Genomic DNA, 27,485 nt, shown 5'->3' with positions numbered 1-27,485 from the left:
GAGTTTTGACTAAGCCAGAGGTTCATAAACTTTTCCACAGCAAGGACCAACTTATATATCATCTCGATATAGCCAGACTGCGAGCAGCGGCACAGGAGCCAGCAAACAGGGCTGCTAACAGGGGAGTTCGCATGGGAGTTCGCAGGGGGAGGCGGAAGGGGGCGGCGCCGTGGCCCCTGTGTTCCCCAGGTAAGAACGCCGAGCGAGGCCGAGACAGCAGCAGCCATGAGCCAAGCAGCAGAGGACACACCGAGGATGAGAGCATGCAGCAGCTGTGGTATGTACCTGGTCCTAGCGGGGGACCCAGAACAGTACTATGTTTGCATGAAGTGTCGCCTAATAGAGCTGCTGGAGGAAAAGATCCAGGGCCTAGAGCTGCAGGTAGAAACCCTGATAGAGAATAGAAGGGGGTTCGAGCAGCTGATGGAGCAATGGCAAGCAGTAACCGAAGGGGAACGCCCAGGGGGCACAGGGGGGAGCAGGGGCTAAGGCCAACGAGGGGGGACCACCAGACGAGGAAGATGGGCGGTGGAAGCATGTGGCCGTGAAAAGCAGGCCGAGGAAAAGGAGAGCCAGTGAGGGGGAAATAGAGCTAAGGAACAGGTTTGAAGGTTTGGAGAATGAGGAAGGGGTACAGCAGGTGGTACCTGACGGTGGGAGGCCAAGGAAAAAGAGACGAGCGGCCAGTCCCATAGAAAGAGGGGAGGAGTCTATGGAGGCAACACCAAGTTTGGGTCAGGGGAGATTACAGGATGGCTTAAGGGGAACCACAAGGGATGATAGGAATGGAAGGAGCTCGCAACCAGGGGGAACAGGGGATAGGTTAGAGGACCGCATTATCCCCAGGCAAAGGCAGGTCTACGTGATTGGGGATTCCATACTGAGAAGGTTGGACAGGCCTGTGACCAGGGCCGATCCGGAGAACAGAAGGGTGTGCTGTCTACCGGGCGCTAAAATACGGGATGTGGACCTGAGGTTGAAAAGGATCCTAAGAGGAGCAGGTAAGAACCCCTTGGTCATCCTTCATGTAGGAACGAATGACACGGCTAGATTCTCGCTAGAAAGGATCAAGGGAGACTATGCCAGGTTGGGTAAGACGCTTAAGGAAATTGAGGCTCAGGTGATCTTCAGTGGGATCCTACCTGTCCCTAGTGAAGGGCGCCAAAGGGGTGAGAGGATCGTGACGATTAATAGTTGGCTGAGGGAGTGGTGTTACAAGGAGGGCTTTGGGATGTATGGGCACTGGGAGGCTTTTGGGGACAGACAACTGTTCTCACGGGATGGGCTCCACCTGAGTAGGGAAGGAAGTAGACTTCTAGGAGGGAGGCTGGCTCATCTGATTAAAAGAGCTTTAAACTAGACACTGGGGGGGAGACGGTTGGGAGAGGTCCTGGTGCTCTCCACGCCAAATTTATACATTGGGAGTGAGAACAACAAGATAACAACAGATATAGCCAGAGGGGGACGGTTAGGTGTAAGGAAGAGGGGGGGGACGGATACTAGATCTACAGGTCATACTGGTAGTACTGTGTCCCTACCGAGTTGGGTGAAAAGAGTGAGAGGAACCCATCAGCAAAAATTAGGATGTTTGTTCACCAATGCGAGAAGCTTAGGTAATAAAATGGAGGAACTGGAGCTCCTGGTCCGAGAATTGAAACCGGATATCGTAGGAATAACCGAAACATGGTGGAACGGTAGCCATGACTGGAGTACAGGTATGGAAGGGTATGTGCTGTTTAGGAAAGACCAATGCAAAGGTAAAGGTGGGGGAGTAGCATTGTATATCAATAATGAGGTGAAATGTAATGAAATAACTAGCAATGCAATGGATAATACGGAGTCTGTCTGGGCAATGGTCACATTGGGGAAGAAAACTACCAGAGCCTCACCCGGGATAGTGATTGGGGTGTGCTATAGACCGCCGGGATCTAGCTTGGAGACGGATAGAGAGCTCTTTAATGTTTTTAAGGAGGTAAATACTAATAGGAACTGCTTGATCATGGGGGACTTTAACTTCCCGGATATAGATTGGGAAACAAATGCTAGTAATAATAATAGGGCTCAGCTTTTCCTAGACGTGATAGCTGATGAATTCCTTCATCAAGTGGTTGCTGAACCGACGAGGGGGGATGCCATTTTAGATCTGATTTTGGTGAGTAATGAGGACCTTGTTGAGGAAATAGTTGTAGGGGACAACCTTGGCTCGAGTGATCATGAGCTAATTCGTTTCAAAATAAATGAGAGGATAATCAATATTGCATCTGAGACTAGGGTTTACAATTTCAAAAGGGCTAACTTTACTAAATTAAGGCGACTAGTTAGGGAAGTGGACTGGACTAACATATTTAGGGATCTAAAGGCAGATGACGCCTGGGGTTACTTCAGGTTGAAGTTGCAGGAGTTATCAGAGGCATGTATCCCGAGAAAGGGAAAACGGCTCATAGGTAGCAGTTTTAGACCGAGCTGGATGAGCAAGCGTCTCAGAGGGGTCATTAAGAAAAAACAGAAAGCGTACCAGGAGTGGAAAATGGGAGGGATCAGCAAAGAAACCTACCTTATTGAGGTCAGAGGGTGTAGGGAAGCAGTGAGAAAGGCAAAGCGACGGGTGGAGATGGACCTAGCGAAGGGGATTAAAACCAATAGCAAAAGGTTTTTTAGCCATATAAATAGGAAGAAAACCAAGAAAGAAGAAGTGGGACCGCTTAAAACTTTAAACGGAGTGGAGATTAGGGATAATCTTGGAATGGCACAATATCTGAACAAATATTTTGCCTCGGTCTTTAATGAGGCTAATGAAGGGCTAAGGAATAGTGATAGAGGGACCGATGGGAATGAAGATATGGGGGTAGACATTACGGTATCTGAGGTAGAAGCCAAACTTGAACAACTTAACGGAAGTAAATCGGGGGGCCCGGATAATCTTCATCCTAGAATATTAAGGGAATTGGCGAGTGATATTGCTAGCCCGTTAGCGATGATTTTTAATCAATCTCTAAATTCGGGGATTGTACCGTTTGACTGGAGATTAGCTAATGTAATTCCTATATTCAAGAAGGGGAAAAAAAGTGACCCGGGTAACTACAGGCCAGTTAGTTTAACATCTGTAGTATGCAAAATCATGGAAAAAATTTTAAAAGAGAGAGTGGTTACGGAGCATGAGGCCGATGGCAACTGGGATAGATTACAGCATGGATTTACAAAAGGTAGATCGTGCCAAACCAACCTGATCTACTTCTTTGAGAAAGTAACAGATTTTTTAGACAAGGGAAATGCGGTGGATCTAATATATCTGGATTTCAGTAAGGCGTTTGATACGGTACCGCATGAGGAATTACTGGTTAAATTGGAAAAGATGGGGATCGAAATGAAAATCCAGAGGTGGATAAGGAGCTGGTTAAAGGGGAGACTGCAGAGGGTAGTATTGAAGGGGGAACTGTCGGGTTGGAGGGGGGTTACCAGTGGAGTTCCTCAAGGTTCGGTTTTGGGTCCGATTTTATTCAATCTATTTATTGCTGACCTGGGAACCAAGAGTAGGAGTGGGCTGATAAAGTTTGCGGATGACACCAAGTTGGGAGGTATTGCCAACTCGGAAAAGGATCGGGATATCCTCCAGGGAGATTTGGATGACCTTGTAAACTGGAGTATTAGTAACAGGATGAAATTCAATAGTGAGAAGTGTAAGGTTATGCATTTAGGGATGACTAATAAGAATTTTAGTTATAAGCTAGGGACGCACCAGTTGGAAGTAACGGAGGAGGAGAAGGACCTAGGAGTCCTGGTTGATCGTAGGATGACTATGAGTAGGCAATGTGATGTGGCCGTTAAAAAAGCTAATGCGGTCTTGGGATGCATTAGGCGAGGTATTTCTAGTAGGGATAAGGAGGTGCTAGTCCCGTTATATAAGGCGTTGGTGAGACCTCATTTGGAGTATTGTGTGCAGTTTTGGTCTCCCATGTTTAAGAAGGATGAATTCAAACTGGAACGGGTACAAAGAAGGGCCACTAGAATGATCCGAGGAATGGAAGGCCTGTCGTATGAAAGGAGACTTGAGGAGCTTGGTTTGTTTTCCTTAACCAAAAGAAGGATAAGAGGAGATATGATTGCACTCTTTAAATATATCAGAGGGATAAATACCAGGGAAGGAGAGGAATTATTTCAGCTCAGTGCTAATGTGGACACGAGGACAAATGGATATAAATTGTCAGTCAGGAAATTTAGGCTTGAAATTAGACGAAGGTTTCTAACCATCAGGGGAGTGCAATACTGGAACAGCCTACCGAGGGAAACAGTGGGGGCGAAGGACCTCCATGACTTTAAGATTAAGCTAGATAAGTTTATGGAGGAGATGGTATGATAGGATAACGGGCTTAGTCAATAGGTCAATTAAGTGCCACACTGGTAAATAGTACAATGGGTCAATGATATGATATTCTTAACCTTTTTCCAGAGGGTATGGCTGGAGAGTCTTGCCCGCATGCTCGGGGTTCAGCTGACCGCCATATTTGGGGTCGGGAAGGAATTTTCCTCCAGGGTAGATTGGCAGTGGCCCTGGAGGTTTTTCGCCTTCCTCCGAAGCATGGGGTAGGGGTCGCTTGCTAAAGGAGTGGGTGGATCGGCTTATGTGGCCTGCATCTTTCAGGAGGTCAGACTAGATGATCATAATGGTCCCTTCTGATCTTGAATTCTATGATTCTATGACTGGGATTCACCACAGCACCAGTGTGATCCGGGGGACCTAAATGCACATTTAGGCCTTAAAAACGATTAAGTGCCTTGCTGAATCAACACCGCAGGTACCTAAATAAAAATGACTTCAACAGATACTGCAGGAGCTCAGAACCTCAGAAAAATTAGGCTGCTAAATGTCAGGAGTTTCACTTCTAATCTAGGTATCCAAGTCTGAATATTTTGACCACAGTGCCCGCCAGTCTATTTTTTTTACTGTTTGTTTTGATTAACCATTATTGGTAACAATCTCAGATATTTTTGGTTCAAATCGCTAACAAATATTGTCTCTCTCCCTCCCCCAAATAAAACATGGGGAGAGGAAATTTGTTTGAGAAGCTGTTGTCCTGGCTTCCCTTTTGTTTATGTACTTTTTGTGAACTAGAAAACCTCTGGGAACGGACGAAAATACAGAATTAGTGATTGTTAGTTTGCTGCAAGTCAGGAGAAGGCCCTCTCTGCAGAGGAAGTGTTTATTACTTCTTCATGTTAGAGCAGTTTTATTAGTTTTATTCTTTAAAATAAGAGAGAAACTGAGTAGGACATCCCAACATCAAAAACAATTTTAAAATTTAACAAAATGTGCTGGACAGTGTCCTTTTAAATTACTTTTTGCTTAAGATGGATGTTCAGTTAGGTTTGTTTAGAAGAAACACATCCACACAGACAAGCATATGCAGATACTGCATGATGGATATTAGCATGTTATTCCTTAAAAAGCTATGTTCAAGTCAAAATTAAAGGTCAGGTAAACTCAGAGAAATTCAGGTTTGAGGATTAAAGCCCATATTCTGCACCAGTGAAGTCAAAGGGAGTTTTGCTATTAACTTAAATGGGAGCAGAAGCGTGCCCTAAATTCCTCGCTTAAATGATGATCTTATATTTTTGGCAATATTTCAGCACAATAAATTAAAGTCACAGAATCAGAAAGTTTAAGGTCAGAAGGGACCACCAGATCATGCAGCATGACCTCTTATATATCATAGGCCTCCAACATGAGCCAGTGCCTGCACACTAAACCCAACAAAACAGAACTTGAAACTAAAAGTAGTTTTGTGGGTGTTCTGTCACAAGCAGAAATCACTAATCCAAATCCTTAAAGAACACAATTTTGAGCCCAAATTTAATTTCACGTTGCTTTTTTCAATACTATGAAAGCAGTTCTCTCTCCCTTAAATTTTAGTGACACTGCAAACTCTTGGAAAATGGAACAAGGGGTGTACTCTATCCATACAATCCAAGAGGATGCAAACCAATTTCTGTCCCTAGAAAGACCAACGCACAATGTCACCACACACACCAATTGCTCTGAATACCAGAATCTTGCAAGAGGATCCTAAAGAACAGACTTGAATTTAGATCACAATCCTGCAGTCCCCACACTGCAGTGAACATACTAATACCAAAATAGATCTGGCCCTGAAGAGCTCATAAAATAGAGGTGGGGGAGAAGTGGGGGGGACAGAAGGATTTTCAGGCTTAAATCATTTACATACAATCTACTTTTTATGCAGCCTCTGCTACAGAAAAATGAATATGCTCATAAAGTAGAAAACACTGAACATAAATTTAGCTCAGAATGAAACGAATGCAGTTATTCTAGGGACATCTTGGATTTGACACATCATGTTGTACCTCAGTCTTTACTAGATGGCACAGATGAAAATCTCAGACACCATCTTCCTTTACCCATCCAAGCATCCAAATGCGTAAGCAATCTATTTATAGCTACCAACAGTTACTGTTTCCAGACCTACTTTTTCTCCTTAATGAACCACCTCCTCAAAATTGAATTTCAGCTTTCAGCTATTCAGATTTTTTCCATTAGCTCAGAAACCATCCGAAACAAAACTATCAGCATGATTCCTAGTATACTGCCAAATAAACTCAAAAAAGATATGTAACTTTTTCCCCCCAGAATGATTAAACTCCAGCTAAGAGAACCAAGGAAAATTTGAGAGGAAAGCAGCATAAAAAGAATTCCGATTTTTTACTGTAATATTCCCAAATAAATTCATTGTGATATGCTTTCTCCAAAACATCAGAGAAACTCCCCCCAGATGAGTCCAATTATTTATTCAGACTTTAAAAGCAAAAATGGACAAACAGAATAAAGCATCTGCAAAGTACAGGGACATTACTCCAAAGTACAAGTTGGTTATCACCATTTGTAATGCAAAGGAGGGCAAAGCAGCAATCTAAAGAGAACTCCAATAATATCACGTTTAGTGCTGTATTTGCAGAAATGTAAAACAGTCCAGTTTTGGAGGTGGAGGTGGCAGGCATAGGGAGAGATGTCCTGTTATTGTATTGCAAGAAGTCCAAAATAAATATGCCCATATTAGTAGTGACATTTTAAAAACATATTTCAGGAAGGTCAAAGTTCTGTTTTGTTTTTATAAGACAAACAATTCTCAGATTCTGACACCTCACATATCCTTTTAGGTTTAAAAAATTTATTCTCAAGATTTGGATCATTTCATCAATTTACTGCCTTATAGATCTACCATCTTATCATCTCTGAAGTGCAAGAGTCGTGCTTCAGCATTTTTCTGTGTTAAACTTTTCCCTCTTTTTTCTCTATCTTGTAACTACATAATCTACTAGAAGTCCTGCAGCCTACTGTAATAACCATTTGGTAAAGAATGACAGTGGTGCAACAGCATCACTATGAAAGAGAAGACCACCATATCATACCAACATAAAATGCAACCTCTGATCAGTTCGGGAACTAAATCAAGGGAAGAGAAGTATCTCTCATGAAGACAACATTCATGGAGAATTTCAGTCTCAACAAAACAAAATTACATTTGTTACCACAATAATATTCCCACAAATGCAACGTTGCTAACAACAACAATGCTGAAGACCTGTTTTCTCTACAGAAACAAATTGCTGTTTTCTGTAAAACATTACCACTAATCCCTTTATAGTCAACCAAAAACATGTACTGTAACAGTCATAGTAGATTTCATTGCTCAATACAGTATAAGAACTAAGGTCTGCTCAACTGCCAGTGATTACACCACCCTGCTGAGTATAAAAACATACATACAAACTACTGCCAAGAAAACACCTGATTGTTCTCAGAACAGTGACAGAAAGCCATTCCCTTAATTGGATCTGAACTGCAAAGACAGAAGGGTGTTTGGGTTTGTTTTTTAATTAGCAACTAAGGCTACATCTACACTACTTGCCGGATTGGCGGGTAGTGATTGATCTATCGGGGATCGATTTATCGCGTGTAGTGTAGATGCGATAAATCAATCCCCGATCACTCTCCCATCAACTGCTGAACTCCAGCTCGGTGAGAGGCGGAATCAAAGTTGATGGGGGAGCCGCGGTAATTGACCCCGCGCCGTGAGGACGCGAGGTAAGTCAAACTAAGATACGTCGACTTCAGCTACGCTATTCTCGTAGCTGAAGTTGTGTATCTTAGGTCAATTCCCCCTTCTCCCCCCTAGTGTAGACCAGGCCTAAGAGGCATGTTTCTCTCTTTCATGCAAGTACAAGCACCTATCTATGCTACAAAAAGAGCCGAGCATCTCTAACCATAGCAGAAGTGTTATGAAACATTTTCATTGTCACTGTGGACAGGAAAACATGGTTATAAAACCAACAGACCTAATAGAATTATGGGTAAAGAAACTAATTCCATTCTCCAAAGTAGCAAAACTCCCTCAAAACTGAGTTCTCATTGACAGAAAGTCACTAAAACCATATGATCTAGCCCACTGGCTTTGCCATAAAATGAAACCCTGGCCCCACTGACTTCAATTGCAAGATTCCCATTCACTTCAACAGGATCAGGATTTCACTCAGAGTTCTTTCAGGGATTGACAGAATGGATGGGATTTCAAATGGGCAAGTCTATGTATCAGCTTGACCTGTCTCTCAACCTGTGGCCAGTACCATCTTGGCTATTGTCAAATAACAACTGAGAAATTTTTCTTCTTGGAGGGAGCAGGGAAGACACTTGTAAACAATAATGTATGAACACATTGTTTATTAAACAGAACTTGTAGATGGTAGGGCCAGGAAAGACTGATCACTTAGGGTAGGTCTACACTAGAAACATTACAGCGGAACAGGAGTTCTTCAGTCGCTGTAGTAAATCTACCTCTTGTCCTAGCAGGGTCTACTTTGGAGCTTAGGCTGGCTTAATTACATCACATAGGGCTGAAATTTTTCACAGCCCTGAGCAATGTAGTTAAACTGACCTAACTATAGTGTAGATCAGCCCTCAGTTTGAAAGGTATTTTACAAGGCTGATTCCTCTATTCTGCCTAGATTCTAATCTAATCTTTTCATAATTACCTCCAGAAAGGATACCTCAACTACATCCCTAACTAAGTGATTTAATCCAATGATCAGTTACTCTAATGGTCAGATATTTTGTTTTTCTTTCCTTAATTTTAGCCCACAGAACCTCCACCTTATCCAGCCCCACTGTATACCCACATAATGACAACAGATGATAGAAATAATGGGCCTGATTCAGCACCTATCTTGTGATCAGCTCCTTCGTGGGCATTCTGACCCAGAAACCTCTCAGTGGCAACTCGCAAGGAGCACAGAGGAGATGAGTAGGGGTTACAAGGATCTCCTGGGCCTCGAATTTACATTCTCGTTCACTAAGTGTCATGTGAGGTCTCTACTAAAAAGCCCATGTCACATTGGCCATCAATATCATTCTGAAACACGTGTGGATGTCGTGTAAGACTAAAAGAAGCAGATGTATTTTTGCCTCTATCCTTCAAAAAACTGGAAGTAAAATCCTACTAAGGAAAATAGCAAGGAGCATTAATCTGGCAAGTCAAGTGTAAAAGTATAATTATGCATGCCAAAAAAAAAAAATGTGAAGAGCAACTAACCAAAGATTCTAATACTAAAACAAACCCCAAAAAAGTAAGTACATCAGAAGCAGGAAGACTTCCAAACAATCAGTGGGGCCACTGGACAATTGAGGTGCTAAAGGAGCACTCAGGGAAGACATGGCCACTGCAGATAAGCTAAATGAATTCTTTGCTTTGGTCTTCACTGCAGAGGATGTGAGGGAGATTCCCCACACCTGAGCCATTCTTTTTAGGTAACAAATCTGAGGAACGGTCCCAAATTGAGGTGTCAACAGAGGACATTTTGGAACAAATTGAAAATTGAACAGCAATTTTAAACAGGACCAAATGGTTTTCACACAAGAGTTCTGACATAACTCAAATAAGACACTGCAGAACTACAAACTGTTGTATGTACCACCTATGGCTGAAAGAAGCCTTTGTGCCAAATGATTGGAAGATAGCTAATGTAATGCCAATTTTTAGAAAGGGCTCCAGAGGTGATCCTGGCAATTTCAGTCCAGTAAATCAAACTTCAGTACTCAGCAAATTGGTTGAATCTATAGTAAAGAACAGAATTATCAAACAGATGATATTGGGGAAGAGTCAACCTGTCTTTTGTAAAGAGAAGCCATGCCTCACTTATCTATTAGAATTATTTGAGGGTGTCAACAAGCATATGGACAAGGGTGGTCCTGTTGATATAGCGTACATGCACATTCACAAAGCCTTTGACAAAGTCCCTCACCAAAGGCTCTTAAGCAAAAAGTAAACAGTCAAGGGATTAGAGGGAATGTCCTCTCATGGATCAGTACCTGGTTAAAAGACAGGAAACAAAGAAGAATAAATGTTCAGTTTTTACCACGTAAAGGGGTAAATACCAGGGTCCCCCAAGAAGCTGTACTGGGACTTATGTTGTTCAACATATTCATAAACGATCTGGAAATGGGGGTAAACTGTGAGGTGGCAAAGTTTGCAGATTATACTAAATTACCCAAAACCGTTAAATCCAATCTGACTCCAAAGAGTTACAAAGAGATCTCACAAAACTGGGGTGACCAGGCAACAAAATGGAGATGGAATTCAATTAAGTGCAAAGTAATGCACACTGGAAAAGATAATCCCAACTATACATACAAAATGATGGGATTTAAATTATCTATTATTCAAGAAAGAGATCATGGAGTCCTCGTGGATAGTTCTTGGAAAACATCTGTTCAATGTGCACTAGCAGCCAAAAAACCTAACAGAATGTTAGGAACCATCAGGAAAGGGATAGATAACACAGAAAATATCATACTGCCACTTTATAAACCCATGGTACACCCATACCTTGAATACTGTGTGCAGTTCAGGTTGCTCCATCTCAAAAGAGAGATATTAGAATTGGAAAAGGTACAAAGAAGGGCAACAAAAATTATTAGGAGTATGGAACAGCTTCCATATGAGGAGAGATTTAAAAGATTGGGACTGTTCATATTAAAAGAGAGAAGACTAAGAGGGGATATGATGGACGTCTACAAAAGCACGTAGAGAAAGTGAAGAGGGAAGTGTTATTTACACCTTCACATAACACAAGAACCGGGTATCACCCAATGAAATTCATAAGCAGCAGGTTTAAAGCAAACAAAAGGAAGCATTTCTTCACACAACACACAGTCAGTCTGTGGTGCTTATTGCCAGGGGATGTTGTGAAGGCCAAAAGTATATCTGGGTTCAAACAACAACTAAACTTCATGGAGGATAGATTCATCAATGACTATGCTCTGGGAGTCCCTAAACTTCTGATTGCCAGAAGCTGGGACTGAACAAGATGGATCATTTGAAAATTGTCCTGTTCTGTTCATTCCTTCTGAAACACCTGGCACTGGCCACTGTTGGATACTGGGCTAGAGGGACTATCGGACTGACCCAATATGGCCATTCTTATGAGTATGTATATACACTGAAAATTATGTTCTTAAGTGTCTAGAGTCTGGTCACCAGGAAAGGTGGAAAACAGGTTTTCTTTCGGGCAAAAAAATTTGTATCTATCTGTTAGATTAATCTATCTGGTACACAATGCGCCTCCATTCATCAACCTGAATCAAATGCTAATGAAGGATTGTGAAAAATTCAGAGAAAAGTAACAAGAAGAAGAAAATAGTGAGGGGTGGGGGGCCATGGCACGAGGGAACCCTATCTTTAGGTACACATCAAAGCTTTGTTGTAGTACATTTTTGGACAAAGACATGCTGACATCCTTCACCTAGGAAGTAAACAGTGGGGCAACTCACCTAGGCTTGGCTGAAAATGCTGGCGAGAACTTCTGGTGAGATAAGCTTCCTTAAACAGAAGGATAACTTATTAGTTAAGTTTAGTCTCTAGAAAGCGTGTTATGATTCATTGGCACCGACTTCTGCTCCCACCGGTGGGTGCTCAACCCCCCTCTGCCCCTGGCCCCACCCCAACTCCACCCCCATTCCAACCCTTTCCCCAAAGTCCCCGCCCCAACTCCGCCCCCTCCCTGCCCCATTCTGACTCCTTCCCCAAACCCCCGCCCCGGCCCCGCCTCCTTCCCGGAGTGCGCTGCGTTCCTGCTCCTCCCGCTCCCTCCCAGCACGCCGCCAAACAGAAGCAAGGCAGGAAGCGCTGGGAGGTAGGCGGAGGAGCAGGGACACAGCACGCTCAGGGGGGAGGCGGAGGAGGAGGTGGGGAGCTTGGCTGCCGGTGGGTGCAGAGCACTCACTAATTTTTCCCTGTGGGTGCCTCAGCCCCAGAGTACCCATGGAGTCGGCACCTATGTTATGATTTTGATTTATATGTAACCATTTGCTTCCAATATTCTTCCTCAGGATCACCCGAATCGCTGTTCTTTGATAAGAGATATATTTATAGTGAAAACAGGAATACGTTTAAGTGCTGTGTTGTTAAGCAAAGTGCTGATCCTGAATTGAATCTAAGCTGGTGTGCGCCATTCCTTTGGGAACAGCAGGCCAGGTAATTCTGCAAGCATTCAGTGGATAAGGGGCTGCAATATGCCTGTCGTTACCTGTACAGGGAGAGTGATGCCTCGAAGGTAGTGCTTGTGTCACCAAAGACTGGTGGTGAATTCAGGGAGCTGACCCACAGCAGGCATCAACAAGTCTTCCTCAGACTAAGAGCAGGTGGTGGTGAGGTGCCTCACAACCCTGGCTACCCTTGTGGAGCGTCACAGGCACTCTCTTGCCTTTCATGTTTGTTCGGTTTCCCAAAGTCCTTCTCTGTGCCTGTACCAGAGTGTTTCCAACAGACAAAGACAGGGAAACAGCAAAGCTTTTGTGGCATTACTGACTTCACGAAGGGACTGTTTGGCTGAGTCTCCCCAATTAGAGAATTCTCAGGCAACACAAATTCTACTAATTTTACAAAGTGGCAGTAAAAGTTTCAGAATAGTTTCAAATCCACCAATGCAACAGATATTAGATTCCAGCAGCATTCACAGTTTGCTAGGTGATGAACAATTTGCCACTTAAGACTCCAATAACTGCTGCTTAGAACCTCAGAGAGCTAAGGCTTAAGCCTTTAACAAGAGCATCCCGAAAGCGAGCAAAAATGTTAGGAATGTCACATTTAATTGGCTTTAACCTTCTGTCCTTGCACCAGGCACTGATAGTGCCCCTGCCTTTATAATATAAAAGAGGAGGTAGCCCAATTACACATGTGCAGGAGCCTGGTAATCATCAGCTCAACATAAAGAGCTACATTACATTCTTCTTGTGCTCCCTCAGGAAAGCCCAGAGAGCAGGCCCAGATGACTGAGGGACCTTGTGTGGGACTTAGGACCTGAATGAGCGAGGCAGATTTTGTGGCTGTTCCATTGTAATAATGATACACATCTGAGATTAGAATTTGGCCCTCAGTGTTGCAATGTAAGAAATTAATAGTACTAAAACCATCCTTTGTTGCAACTGCTATATAAGATAAAAACACAACTTCCACATTCCCCAAGCCTCCTTAGCCCCAAGAACTGCCTGCCATCTGTTATACATTTTCAGATTTGGAGTGTAAAATATTGGAAATAGAAAAAAAAATCATGAAAAGAAGGCAGCTGCACAAATTATGCTATGCAGCATAGACAAACAGCCCCATGACTTGTTTATTCTTGAAAACAGACTATTAAGTATCACATGGCAGAATATGATTCTCAGACTTTAAACAACAAAGAGCTCACTTCATCGGATATTCTTCCTGGTATACACTTTGAAAAGAAACAGGAAATGCCAGCTTTGCCATAAAAGCCACACTGGTCTTCTCTACGAAAAAAATTAATAAATGTGTTCTACATCTCAAAACACAGCAAGCAAACTATTCATCGCGCAGATCAACAAAAAGCTCAAATCACAAAACTACAGTGTATATTAAGTAAAAAAACACACCAAGACAAATAAGACTAGAAGTTTGAACTAGAGACTCCACCACTTCTTGTCCTGACCTGAACTCCATAATTCTGCAAGCTTGGCTTTTTTCTGGAGTACATAAATATCCCATGCCAAGATATGCTATTCATTATATTATCCAGAGAAAGAAAATTGGTCAAATTGCAATTATCCCTCCCCCTAGTTCAGTTTGTTGCCATTAACTAGACACAGAGACAAAAAACAATTACTACTGTTGGAAAAAATCAAGTAACAATTTAATTAAAAAAAAAGTACATGCTAACTTCATTTGAAAGCATTTTAATGATATGCTAACCAATTAATATTTACAAAATGGGACTAAATATTCTTCTGAAGTATAACAGATGAAATGCATGAGTAGACTCATTAAAAAAAGGGAAAAGGACTGATTTCACTAAACACAATTGTAAGGTTTGATTCAGTTTCCACTGAAGTCAAGAGGAATTTTGTTATTAACTTCAACGTGAGCAGGAACGTGCACATTACATACAATACAAAAATGTGCAAGTTGGAAGACAGATAATAAAAACATTTTTTTTATCAAGTCTGTAACAGATTTGACACTTTTGAATCTGGATACCAGAATGTAGAGAAACTTTGTGGACTGAGCATTCTCTAAATCAGGGGTTCTTTAGCCACCCGAGGACCCACATTTTGATTTTAAAATGTTCAGGGACGCTGGGAGGAAGGGAGAGCAGTTGATCAGCAGGGCCTGTGGACCCCCTGGGGTCTCCTTGAGAAACACTGCTCTAAATGACGATGCCTTCAGCATCCAGCAAGAAGTTATGGGAAGATGGGATACAAGATTCTAGGTTGAATCTGATTTTCCAAAGTGCTGAGCACTCACTAACCCAGTTAAAGTCAGTGACAGCTGCAGGTACTTGGCACTTATCTTTAAATCAAGCCCTTGCTATCTCCAAGCAGGCACCTGAGGCACCAAAATCAGGATCACTTTTGAAAGTTTTGGCCTAATCTTTTTAGTGTTGTGCTATTATTGGGGAAAGGAAATGAGGGTGGACGGTTTTTGAAGAGAAGATAAAAAGAAAATGATTTTGACTCCATGCAAGCAAGCCTAACCTAATATGTTCTGAGTCATTAGCTTAAAAAAGGTGTTACATATATTGAGCATAGCCCTCTGTTGGGATCATATGGGTAATTAAGAATCTTAGGCTTAGATTCCATGCTGAAAAGCTCCTCTCCCTCCTGCTTCCCTTTTTCTTCCATTGGGAGAAGGGCACAACACACATAGAAATGTAATATCACCTATAAAGGACTGTACTGCAATTTACCTACCCATCTGAGCCCATCTGTAACTGGAAGAGCTCCTTACACTGGTGTGAACTATAATGAGCTTACTTGGAGAAAAGCCTTTTAGAAACTGTCAGGATCATTTCATAATAAATATTTTCCCTCCTTGAACAGAATTTGTACAACAGTTATTTAGCCAAAGCATTAGTGACCGTGGGGAACCTTTTACCTAATTTATAAGGTTTGCTGCAATAATAGGAGACTGCATGTAGGATAATTCAGTGTCCCTGCCCACTCAGTCATTGGCTTCTCTAAGGAAGATGCTAATCAGGGAGCCAAATGTTGTGATTTGTGTGACATAGACATCTGCCCAAGGGAAACTGAACAGTGATCACCAACCCAATTGGACAGCCGTCATATAGTAATATCTTTTGATCTAGACAGACACTACAGATCAAATCAACCCAAAGCTGATGTTAATTGACAACCTTGTTTCCCCCCCTTCTTCATTCTTCCCTTCCCAATTGTTGCTAATCTTAGACAAAACCAACAATAAATAATCCAGATTTCTCCAATTTTGAGGGACTCATCCTGTATACAAAAGATTCATATATTATAATATCAGAAACAACAATTGTCTGACCTCTTTTATAACACTGGTCATAGAATTTCCCTGAATTAACTCTGGTTTCCACTAGAGCATATCTTTTAGAAAAACACCAATCTTGGTTTTAAAATGGACAGAGAATCCACAACGTCTGGTAAATTGTTCCAATGGTTAATTACCCTCATTGCACCTTTGAATTTACGATGAAGCCAATCAAATTAATCCTGTCTCTATGCTATCTTTAAATGGTATCTTTAGAAATGCTGAAGACTAGATAGAAGTTTTGTCCCCCCTATGTTCCCAAAACATGGATAATGCCTTGGCATATTACAGACCACTCAGCATTTTAATACTTTCCTTAGCATGGATGTACTTAAATTTTCTAGCTCTGTATCACAGTATCAGTTCTCATTTTACTCCCAAACTTCAAAAGGTCACCTCTTTAAACTGCAGAGTGCCAGAGTTATTTAGCAGCTTTTCTACAATAATGAAAATGTTGTAAACCTGTTTTAATGGAGGGGTTGTCTGAAACGGAATTGTACTTGTACCCATCAACTCTTAACCACGGGGCAGGGATACTCAGGAAGACCAAGACTTTAAAAAGTTTAGAGGGGGATTGTGAGAGGGGGCTAGATACACTTAACGTTCTTTAAACTTAAAGCCAAAACCACCCCTGATAAAAACAAAACGTCAACAAAGGAATGAACTGCAGGAGTAAAAAGAGAATGCAGGCAGAAGTTCAGCAACACAGTGGGAGCTATCCAGTTTATTGCACCCAAAGCAGCATGTATGATTATCTGCCCTATGGGCAGGTGGCATATATGTGAATTTAGTACAAGGAGCTCCTGGCCCTCATACACCGTGTACGGGCTTTGGAGACCAGAGTGGCTGAACTGGCGGAGCTAAGGGAGACACAGATGAGACTCTCCGGGACACAGTAGAACGGTCCCACCCCCATCTGACAGCTTCTGTGCTGTTGGGGAGGATGAAAGTCTCAGGGAAGGAGAACATCCAATTGGAACAGAGGGAAACGATTCCATAGTTGAGACACTTCTTCCAGATGATGTCATGGTATCCAATTGCACTGAGAGGGGGAGGGAACTCCAGTTATTAGGAAGAGACTGGTAATAGTTATGGGGAATTCGATCATTAGAAACATAGATAGCTGGATCTGTGATGACCAGGAGAATTGCATGGTGACTTGCCAGCCTGGTGCGAAGGTTGCAGATCTCTTGAGACATCTAGAGAGATGTATGTGTAGTGCTGGGGAGGAGCCAGTGGTCGTGGGACACGTAGGTACCGATGAGACAGGGAAGAATAGGAGAGAGGTCCTGAAGGCCAAATTTAGGCTGCTAGGTAAGAGATTGAAGTCCAGGACCTCCATGGTAGCATTCTCTGAAATTATAACCATTATTAACATACCTTTATTCTTCGTCTTCAGGGGTACTTAACTATATTTCACTCAGCCAAAAATTAGAACAAAAACAAAAAATAAATGGATGTGAATTCGGTGAAAACTGCTGTCCTTGTGCCCAGCCATCCTGCTGCTTATTGCCTCTCTACTGGCAAAATCCAGGGTAATGAGGAAATAGAAGAAAATCAGAAGAAATTGTAACACCCAAACCATGACCCTTTCCCTGGAATTTGAAACTGTGATCTGTCTGGGACGACGACAAGCCTTGAATACTTTACAAGAGACTGTAAGTACATATGCAGTGGTGGCTAGAATTAGTAGTTGAAGGCTGGTATTATTTTTTCCAGCAGTCTATTGATTCATAAAGACTTCCTCATCTCCTGCCCCTTTAACCATGACTCCACCCAGAACTATGTCTCTGCTCAGACCACAAGCGGGAACTGTGATTCACTAAGGAAAGTACAGCCCTTGTGGCCAGTTTTATCTGCTGAATGTTCCCAGCCACTGGAACCTTCTCAGAGTTCTACAAAAAGAAGCTGAACAAATGCAGAATGTTAGTTTCTAATACAATTATATCAACATTCGCACACACGCTTACCAGGGACTGGGACTGTTTGTTTGTTCCATGGAACTACAGTCGTTTATACAAAGATCCAGAAGTATCACTTTTCCTGGAGACAACTTTTAAAGCTAAATAATTTAAGAGCTTCATGAAAAACTAATAGGCTTTCACCAAGCATAAACCTAGAATTCAGCAAGAATATTACAATGACAGTACAATCTACTGAAAGCCTGACCTAATTAACATGGTAATTATTGATGAGTTGCGCCACCCCATCATCTGTGCCATAATGGGGCGGCAAATCCACTGAAAGCCCATTGAATCTGTCAGTGACACACACTGCTGTTGCACACAGGGTTAGGCTGTCAGCTAAATATATTAAACCACACGGTTTTCAAGTGATTTCTACGAGCATGGTATAGTGTAAAACAGACCTTTGAGCTCTGTTTCCCCACATAGACGGGCATTGAAACTCTCACTCTCTAATCCAACACATCTGTTGGATTACATTTTCAACCGATAATAAAATAATCATAAACCACACGCCACTGGTCAATAAACTATACAGATGACTTATTTTGATAAATTACTAGCTCCTTTTTAAAAATAAATATGTTGCCTTATAAGGGTGGCCTCTTGTATACATTGCAGCTCACTTACTATTTCCAGAGTAAATCTTTTCAGACGTTCAGGTTGTTTCTGGACGGGAAAAAGCAACAAATATACTTGGCCCACTTGCAGGACACTTTCATTTAGAAAAATAGCTATTGTACTTGCTATATTTTCAGCTGTAACCTCCATTCCTCAGCCTGTAAAACAGATTCAACAATCACATAAAAGGAGGCTTACAACTGGCACTTGGCTATCTCTACACTGCAACCAGTGGTGTAAATTGCAGTCATGCAAAAATACCCGTTCTGGCTTTAATCAGGTAACTCACCAAAAACAGCAGCAAAAACACAGCAGCAGACTTCAGCACAGGCTAGCAATTCCAGTACAAATCCAGGAGGCTGGGTGGGCTTGTACAGACCATGCTCAAACCCACACTGCTGCATCCTCACTGCTATTTTTAGTGAGCTAGCTAGATTAAAGATAGTGCAGGTACATCTATAGGAGCTGCATATCTCACCTCCGGCTGCTCTCGGGCCTAGTAGTGGCTGCATTTTAATTGCATATGTAGTTAGTGAAATGGTGGGTGATCATCTGGAATGAAAGGCATTTGATCTACACATACATGTAAGATATTCTATTTATTAAACAAATAATAATATAATCTTGGTAATGTTCAAGTAGACAGACTACTTACTAGAAGTCAGATGCAGGTTTTGGTCTAATACATGGGCTCTCAGTCAGGAGGGGGGAAGGATTCCACAAACAGATCTAGGGGAATCATGACCATCCTCCTTTTCTTTGTGGCTAAATCGGAGGGGGTCCAGAGTATCCTGAAACTTCTTTTCTGTTCTTTCATGGGGCTAGGAACCACTGGTGTAAAAGGACAGGTCAACTAGCATAAAATACTTTTAAATTAAACACACAGACTCATTCTATGCTGTGCCACAAGAGATTCCTCCTCTATTCCCCAGGCCATCCTCTGTGCCAAAGTCTGCAAAGGGGTGTAGGTAGGACTGCATATAGCAATCCTACGCTGCTCCTGCACAAGGAAGCATTCTCCCCCTCAGATGGCTGCAGTGCCTTTAGGGCCCATACATCATCTGAGTCCGGGGTAGAGGCCAGCATTGGCCCAGATGTTGCAAGAATTAGGGAAAACAGTCCCTTGGTGCTATCTTTTTAAAGAGTTTTAGGTATAACAGCAATTGGGTCCCATCTTGCAGCTTTTCTGTATGTGTAAGTCCCACTGATCTCAATCGCTATGTGGACAGGTTGCAGGACTGAGCCTGCTTTGGTTAACACATTCTGTTTTTCTTTCAAGGAAACATGCTATGTTTGGAACCATTTGGCATAATCAGGGAAATACATCCTGATGCGTGTGAAGTTTCTCAGTCTCCTACTCATCAGTCTCTCAACTGTGTAGGCCAAAGTGTTTTCTGCCCCCCCCCACCTCCCCGCTCACAAGTGCTCAAGGGGATGTGGCCACACAAGCTCCACCAAAGAAACAGCAGGAGCACAGAGCTCCTGTGAGCCTGAGGGAATCCCATGCAACTTCCATGAGAAAGGGAAGGCCATTCTCGGAGCACCCTTGGCCCCCCTGATAGCACAGCTCCCTCAGGAACCTCAGCTTCACCCCAAGAGGCGACTCGCATGATGTGAAGGAGCATTGGGTCAGCACTGACAAGCTCTATATTGCAACATCCTCATGGGGTCAGAAGGGGAGGGATGCTATGGAGAGCAACTTTCTCCTGGCCTCATCCTCTGCTACACAGCCTCCAAAACTGCAGAAGCTAAACATGTGATGTGGCTAGGGTGACCAGATGTCCTGATTTCATACGGACAGTCCCACTTTTTGGGTCTTTTTCTTATATAGGCTCCTATTGCCTCCCACCCCCGTCCCGATTTTTCACACTTGCTGTCTGGTCACCCTAGATGTGGCCTCCTGCAAGTTTCAGGAGCAAAAGAGATGGTGCTGTTTGCCCCCAATGCCTCCACTTCTGTGTGCAGACACAATATTTGCTTGTGTTCCTTCCTCGCTACGATTATATCCCGCAGCCAACTGTGCTTATTTGGGCAAAACTCCCATTGAAATCCCAAGATTTCAACCTCAGCTAAAAGACGAGAATATCTCCTCTTGAGCCAGTCTGTTTAACCAGTTGGCTATATATGTGGGAAATATTTGGGCTGTCTTATTTAATGGATCATAATGGCTCTATTAAGAATTAAAATGATTTTAAAAAATGGATTTGCTGATCCTTAGGATGTTAACAGACAATTTTTAAAAGAATATGAAATACTATTAAGTTCATGGTCAGTGAAAGTTAATAACCTAACCAATCCGTTTCTTTCAAATAAACAAAGGTCTTAATCCACGTTAACCATCCTGAAAAAGTATTTTAAAATCAAAATCAATTTTTAATTAATTTTATTTAATTAAGAACTTTAAGAAAGTAACTCTTTAAAAGTATAACTTTAACAGGATTTAGAAGGTGGGAGGGGAAAAACGGGTTCTTGGACTGAGACCTTCTAGACTAGTTTTCTCCCTGAAGCAATTTTTAAACGGCTGAGTTATAAACCACTGGAAAAAAGAAAAGCCTTCTATGGAAGGCCAGACACAAGTTCTTGTTACAGCACTGCCTAACAAAGGTAGGTGGTGAGGAAACAGAAACTCAATTGTGAGTTTAATGCCTTCAGGTTTTTCACTCCAAAAAAAATCAGTTTGAAGTGAGTATGTCAGCTGAGTGGCATGAACTTCCCAACACTCAGTCTGGATTCCAGATCTTGTTTAAAACAGACAAGTGCCAACAAGAATGGTTTTTTTTGTAACGTACACACACGTTAATACAATTAGGCAATTGCTTGATGTGTTCGCTCCAGTGAGTAACACAATGTATTAAAAGCTGGTTACAATTATCACCTATCATTATCTAGGCACTTATGAAAAAAATACATGCAGACAACAATGGGTATGTTTTTCCCATAATGCCTGTTTGCAACAGTCCTGCTGTTTTGCAGTTATTCACAAATCTCAAAAAAGGAGTTTTGTGGATAACCTGGCCTGCAATATTTTGAGAACACATAGACTGGAGGTGCGCTGTAAATTTTATTTTTTAAAAATAAATAAACATATATGTTCTGTTCTCATAACAGTTTTTAACTCCATTGATTTCAAAGGGATTGCTCCTGATCTATGCTGCTGTTAAAAGAGAGCAGCATCAGGCCTGTCACCTGGATACACATTTTTCTTACATAGCTTCTTTCTTTCACATGGTACAATGTGATATTAATATAATGGGATACAAATAATTAAATTCTCAAAGATATCAGTTACAGGATGTTTGCTTTAATCAAGTTTAGCCAACTAACGGCTTACTCAAATGACTTCCACTGATCTCAGTGGCAGCCGGATCAGGCCCTTAATGTGTTTCTACTTTACTATGTATTGAGCTCAATATAGAACTTACATTCACCAGTTCAAGGAAAGAAAATGTTTATACTTTTGGGTGGGACTTTGGATATAGATTAAAGCCAAGGTGCTATGTTTACCGATCTTTTAAAGTAATATCAACATGTTGAAAAAGCTCTTAGGAGAGATCAAAGGCACATTTAGCAACCATAAATTAACATAAATATATGTTGAAATGCTAATACAGCCTGGCAAAATTGTACTCAATCAGTTGCCTGGGGCAAGTAATTTCAGCTAATGGACAAGTAAATACCATTAGTTCTTTTCTTCATCATCATAGTAGGATGAACAAGTGTATATTGTGTCAGGGCTGGTGACTTTTTACGATAATTTGGCAACGTTACAGAGAGACTTGCTTTTAATGCAAAATAAGCTTTTGAAAGATGAGGCACAATTCTCTTTAGAAAAGCCAACATTACTTTAGGATTTACCACTCACAATTCTTGCGAGTTAACCTAGCAAATTTCCCTCTTATGGCATATGACAGAATTTTTCTTGCTTTACATATGAAGATGTCTTGTATGCAGTGCTGGATATAACCTTCTTTTATCTGACTAATTACAATTCTGGTAAACAGACCAGCTATTTTCTTTTTCCGTGGGGGGGGGGGGGGCGCGGTATAGCAGCAGCACCAAACACATGAAAGATGCTATATCATGAGGGTACAGGATAGTCTTGTGGCTGAAGCATAGTACTGGAAGACAAAGGCCCAGTCTATTCCTGAAGCTTTATTGGCATAACTATTTCAGTTAGCAGTATGTTGGTTTTTTTTTTTAAACTGGAATAGTTATACTGGAAGAAGTCCTACTGCAGATGTGCTTATACCAGTATAGTTATTCCATTTCCTGTACTGGAATAGCTATGCCAAAATAAAGCATGCTGTTTGCTTTTCCCTTCCACTTCAGGAGAAGACACTGTGTTTTACCATTCACAGTGATACTACTTCCTGCGTCTCTAACACCTTTCTTCTGAGGTTACAACGCATTGTATAGACATCAAACACCTCTGCAAGGTAGGAGAGGATTGGCCCTTTTATGGAGGAAGGAAGCTAAGCCACAGAGTAGCAGAGTGATTTCCCAAAGGTCTCACAGTAAATTGGTGGCTGGGCTAAGAATAGAAACCAGACTTCCAGATACCTGGTCCTGTTTTAATCACACACAACACCTCGCCTTGTTCTCTATTAGTACTATCCCAATTATCCAAAACAGGATCATGTCCGCCAATATATATTGTATTGAGAAAGTCCTCGGTTATCCAAAACCTTAATTACCAGCATTTACTCAGTGTCCATAAGACATTCTGATGGTCAAAGCTGTGTCATTTTTATTGCTTGTTATCCTCAGATATATTTCATTTTTCTCTCTGTGTCAAAAGATCAAAAGCACTATACTGTATTTGTGGGTACCCCCTTAGTATGCTAAAACCACAATGTTCAACAAAACAAAAAGCTGGGAGAACTGTCATACACCACCTTCTCTGAATACAAAATTACATGCAGAAGTACTGTGCAAGAATACTGAAATCTGTTGAGTTAGCTAGGGGAACAGCAACCAAAGCTATTTTGCAAGGAGCAAACTCACCTACTATCAGAGGGGTAGCCGTATTAGTCTGGATCTGTAAAAAGCAACAAAGAGTCCTGTGGCACCTTATAGACTAACAGACGTATTGGAGCATGAGCTTTCATGGGTGAATACCCACTTCGTCAGACGCAGTGGGTATTCACCCACGAAAGCTTATGCTCCAATACATCTGTGTCTATAAGGCGCCACAGGACTCTTTGTTGCTTTAAACCTACTATGTTGACTTCAGCTCTAAATATGTGTGAATGTGAAATTGTCAACCATAATGTCTTCAATCAGTAGCACACTTGGGTCCCAATCTTGTGAAGACTTTCACATGTGCTTAACTTTATGCAGTGAGCAGTCCCAGGGATCTGAATGGCACTACTCGCTGTGCAGATGAACAAGAGTGTAAATCTTTGCAGGATTGGGACATTAGATCTAGATTTTCAAAAGGTGCACAGCATCCACAAGTCCCATTGACTTCAGTAGAGCTGTGAATTCTCAGCACTTCCGTAAATCAAGCCATCAGAGTCCCCCAGAAATCTTTATTATACTCTTTACAAAGTGTTCTTAAATTAACTTGAGTCAGAGCACAATTAATATCAACCATGAACTGACCTAACTCAGGATTACAAGTGACAATCTTAAAATTGCATCGTTTGCAATTATCCCAAACTACAAAAAAAAGTAATGTCTGGCCAATGTTATGACTTGGTCAGCAGGGGAAACAGAAGTGGAATAAATCCTTTTTTTTCCCCTTGCCCCCCTCCTTCTGTTCTGGCAGTGAAGTGCACGAACCCCTGCAGTCACTAGTGTACCCCTCTCACAGGAAGCCAACAAGTTTTTGAAAGGAAATACCAGACCTCTCCGTGAGAAACCAGGCATTTAGCCATGTCCTTGTTTAAAGTTTTAGTGGGCTTTCTGCACAAGGGTGATCTTGCAAAGCCGGCACTTTTCTTCTAGCATTTAGCTCACAGATGCCGTCAATGGGCCAAAAGCCTTATGATTTGCTGACCTAACACAGAGTACACTGTGCGTGTGCCACACAGACAGCAAACAGTCTACACAAAAGGAAACTCACCTACAGTACAACGTGGAGAAAGAGGCAATCGCACTGCAGACCTGCCACGACTCATAGTTTTAAAACTATCTCCCGCTTGTCATTAAAGAATATTTTTTGCCATGGGAGTTTAAATTATATATATATATATATCACTTTCGTTTGGTAATCTCCCAACTCTCATACCCTAACAGAACTGCAAAAATAATGTGTATAAACCATGCGAAAAGCAGAAAACTTTCAGCCAGAGGGCTAGTAACTGGAAGAGAAGCTTGCCCCCCTTTTATTTTTAAAGGGAGGGGGCTCCTGTAACAAAGCAATCCAGATAGGGAGGAAGGGGGAATAGATCTCATAAATCTGCTCTTTAGAAAGAGCTGATCACTACAGCAGAGAACTGCCCCCTGCCGTACTCACCTCAGTGAAGAAGTTATCCATTGTTGAAGTGGAGAATGCAACTTGAGGAAGTCAGTCCAGCAAAAGGGCTGAGCAGCAAACCATGTGTGGCCAGGGCGATTACTCTCAGCAAGACCTGAGGTATTTCAGTTTTCACACCCCTTCCATCGCTGCCATCACTTTTGCCCCCTCGCTTGACTCCTTCCTCTCCCCCAAAGTCAGACAGGCTCCTTTGTCTCTTTCTCTCCCCAGTGTCCTCAGATCCGTGGCAAGTGGCTGCACCAGAACCCTTGGTGGCACGCTGCTGCCTTCGCTTGGAGCGGGGGGGAAATGAGGAGGAGAGAGAGGATCCAGCCGCCGAGAAGCACGTGTCTGCTCCGCGTAAGTGCCCCGGAGCTCCCCTGGGCGTGCAGCGCCTGCGAGGACTTGCAGAGAGAGCGAGAGACACACACACGCTCCGGCTGCGCTGCTCCCTGCGCAGAGCAGCCGCCGGCGGGGCCTGCTCAGGTCACTCGCGGGAGAGTCCCCGGGGATTGGCGGAGTCCCGCCCCCCCGGGAGAGGCGCCGCCAATCCCGGCCAAGCGCCTCTTTGGAATCCCGGCCCGGCCGGCGCGAGCCCTCCTCTGCCCGCGGGCTGGGGCGGCCGCCGCGCGCGCTGCCCGGCTCGCCCAGGGCTCGCTCGGGGTTGCCCCCGCACAACAAAGAGCCGATGCGATCGCTGCTGCTGCGGGTGTTTATCCGGAGAGACGGGGCCGCGCGTGGAGCCTCCCACTGCCCTGCAATAGCGTTCTCTAAGCCGCGCAGTCTCCTGAAGAGGAGACGGGAAGGGGGCTTCAGAGCTGCCTGGGGGAACGCAGGCATTGGGGGTCACTTCTTTGCTCTGCAGCGGCGTGGTTGCGAAGACCTGATCTCGCTTCATTTGCACCCCCATCGGTGGCTCCCTGAGGCAGCCACAAACTAAATAAACCTATGGGAGACGCAAGAGTCCAGCACGCTGTTTGGAGCCGTGTACAGTAAACGATTCAGGAACACCACTGTTTTGTTGGTGCTTAATAATCTGTTTAGTGCCGCCAAGGACACAGAAGTGAAGCTAGTCTCTGTCCCAAGCAGCTTACTTTGAGCTATTGGAGGCTCGTGTGGAAGCCAATGCACTTTCCCACCTCATAATGCAATAAAGGAAATTCACCCGTCTGGATTTTGTGGTATTCCTGCCGGCTGAAGGGTGTTCTTAAATTATTGTTTTGTTTCTATTTTTTGCCTCAGTGAGCCATGGAGGAGGCAAAAATAATATATATTTGTTCTCTTTCCTGTATTCCTATCAATCAGAAGTTGAATTGCCATGAAAAGACACTTCAAATCCCACCCTAAGGCATACGAAAGCCTTTTCGAAATGTAAACACAAATGCAAACAAACCCAGACACATAAGATACAAAAGAGTTGGCCCTGCTTACTCCCTTAGTTCCTAGTGCAAAAGGTTCTGTTTATTTTGAAATGCAAAGCCCTGTGAAGTGTTGTCATCAAACAAAGGTACTAGGAGACCATTGTTTACACCTGTTTTAAAGGATATACATCCTTCAGTCTTTTTGCACACAACAAACTCATTAAAGTCTGTAGGAATTTTGTACTTAGCACCTACTTCATCAGGGCACATCCTCCGCCCTTATAAAAATATACTGTAGTATTCAATATTTTACAGGCATAGTTCACAGTAGTACACATCAAAATAGTCCTATTTCAGTGTGGGAGTCCATCATTTTAGAGTATCCTAGGCTTAATTCTCCTGCATCTTGTACAGCCATTTTTACATCTGTACACAGCGAATGTAGAATGCTACCATTTTGCTTTAATATCATTTTACACCTGCCTTGTGCTGCCATAAATCACTACACAAGGTGCAAGGCCAGGGAGAGTCAGGCCCTCTAAGTATATGGTTAAAAAGGTGTGACCTGGCACATTTATATTTCAGGAAGAACTGCACTAAAAAAAGAGTTACAACAATAGATAAAGAAAATGTAGTGTTCGGTCCTGCATTCCTCTCACACCCTTGGCTTCTTTGGGAGTTTTGCATAGGTGAGTAATAAGGACAGGATCCTTGGAAATCAGCAGCATAACATCCAACACTGGCCTTTTTAAGGTGTAACAGACTCAGATGTAAGGTGCACAACAAACACTACTACACAAACTTGAAATAACATGGGATCTTTTCTTCAGCACAAATGTATAAAGTTACCTTTCATCCTCATTTGAAGTTTCACATTTTAGGTGTCATAATATGTAGAAATAAAAAGTGAAATTCCAGTAGGTATGACGTTGACAAAAGTAGATTTACCTCTCTTATTTTAGATCTAAAGCAATGGGAGATACAGCTGAAAGGTAGGATCAGAGATATAAAAAAAATCCTACAGTTGAGGCAAGGGGGTCATTTACACTAATAGCTACATCTTTAGTTTAGTTTACATGAAGTTGTGTTTGTAAACAGTCTGGGCTTGATCTTCTCCTCCATTGAAGGTACAGAAGAAAGGATAAACTCCTGAGAAGGGTGAGAAAAGAGGTAGTAATCCTCTTCTAATAGCTATGCTCCCCCA

At 42.5% G+C, this 27,485-nt stretch overlaps 1 protein-coding gene across 1 annotated transcript in view; it reads right to left on the bottom strand.

Annotated features, from left to right (window-relative positions):
• Positions 1 to 25,152, bottom strand: part of MYO10 (myosin X) — a 246,042-nt gene extending 220,890 nt beyond the window's left edge. The window contains exon 1 of the mRNA XM_045006733.1: positions 24,921 to 25,152. Within this exon, the coding sequence (XP_044862668.1) occupies positions 24,921 to 24,941 (21 nt within the window). The 5' untranslated portion in view covers positions 24,942 to 25,152. The remainder of the gene's footprint in view (positions 1 to 24,920) is intronic.
• Between the last annotated feature and the right edge of the window lie 2,333 nt (positions 25,153 to 27,485).

Source organism: Mauremys mutica, chromosome 2, assembly GCF_020497125.1.
Source record: "Mauremys mutica isolate MM-2020 ecotype Southern chromosome 2, ASM2049712v1, whole genome shotgun sequence".
Taxonomy (NCBI): domain Eukaryota; kingdom Metazoa; phylum Chordata; order Testudines; family Geoemydidae; genus Mauremys; species Mauremys mutica.
This window is presented reverse-complemented; position numbering and strand designations above follow the sequence as displayed.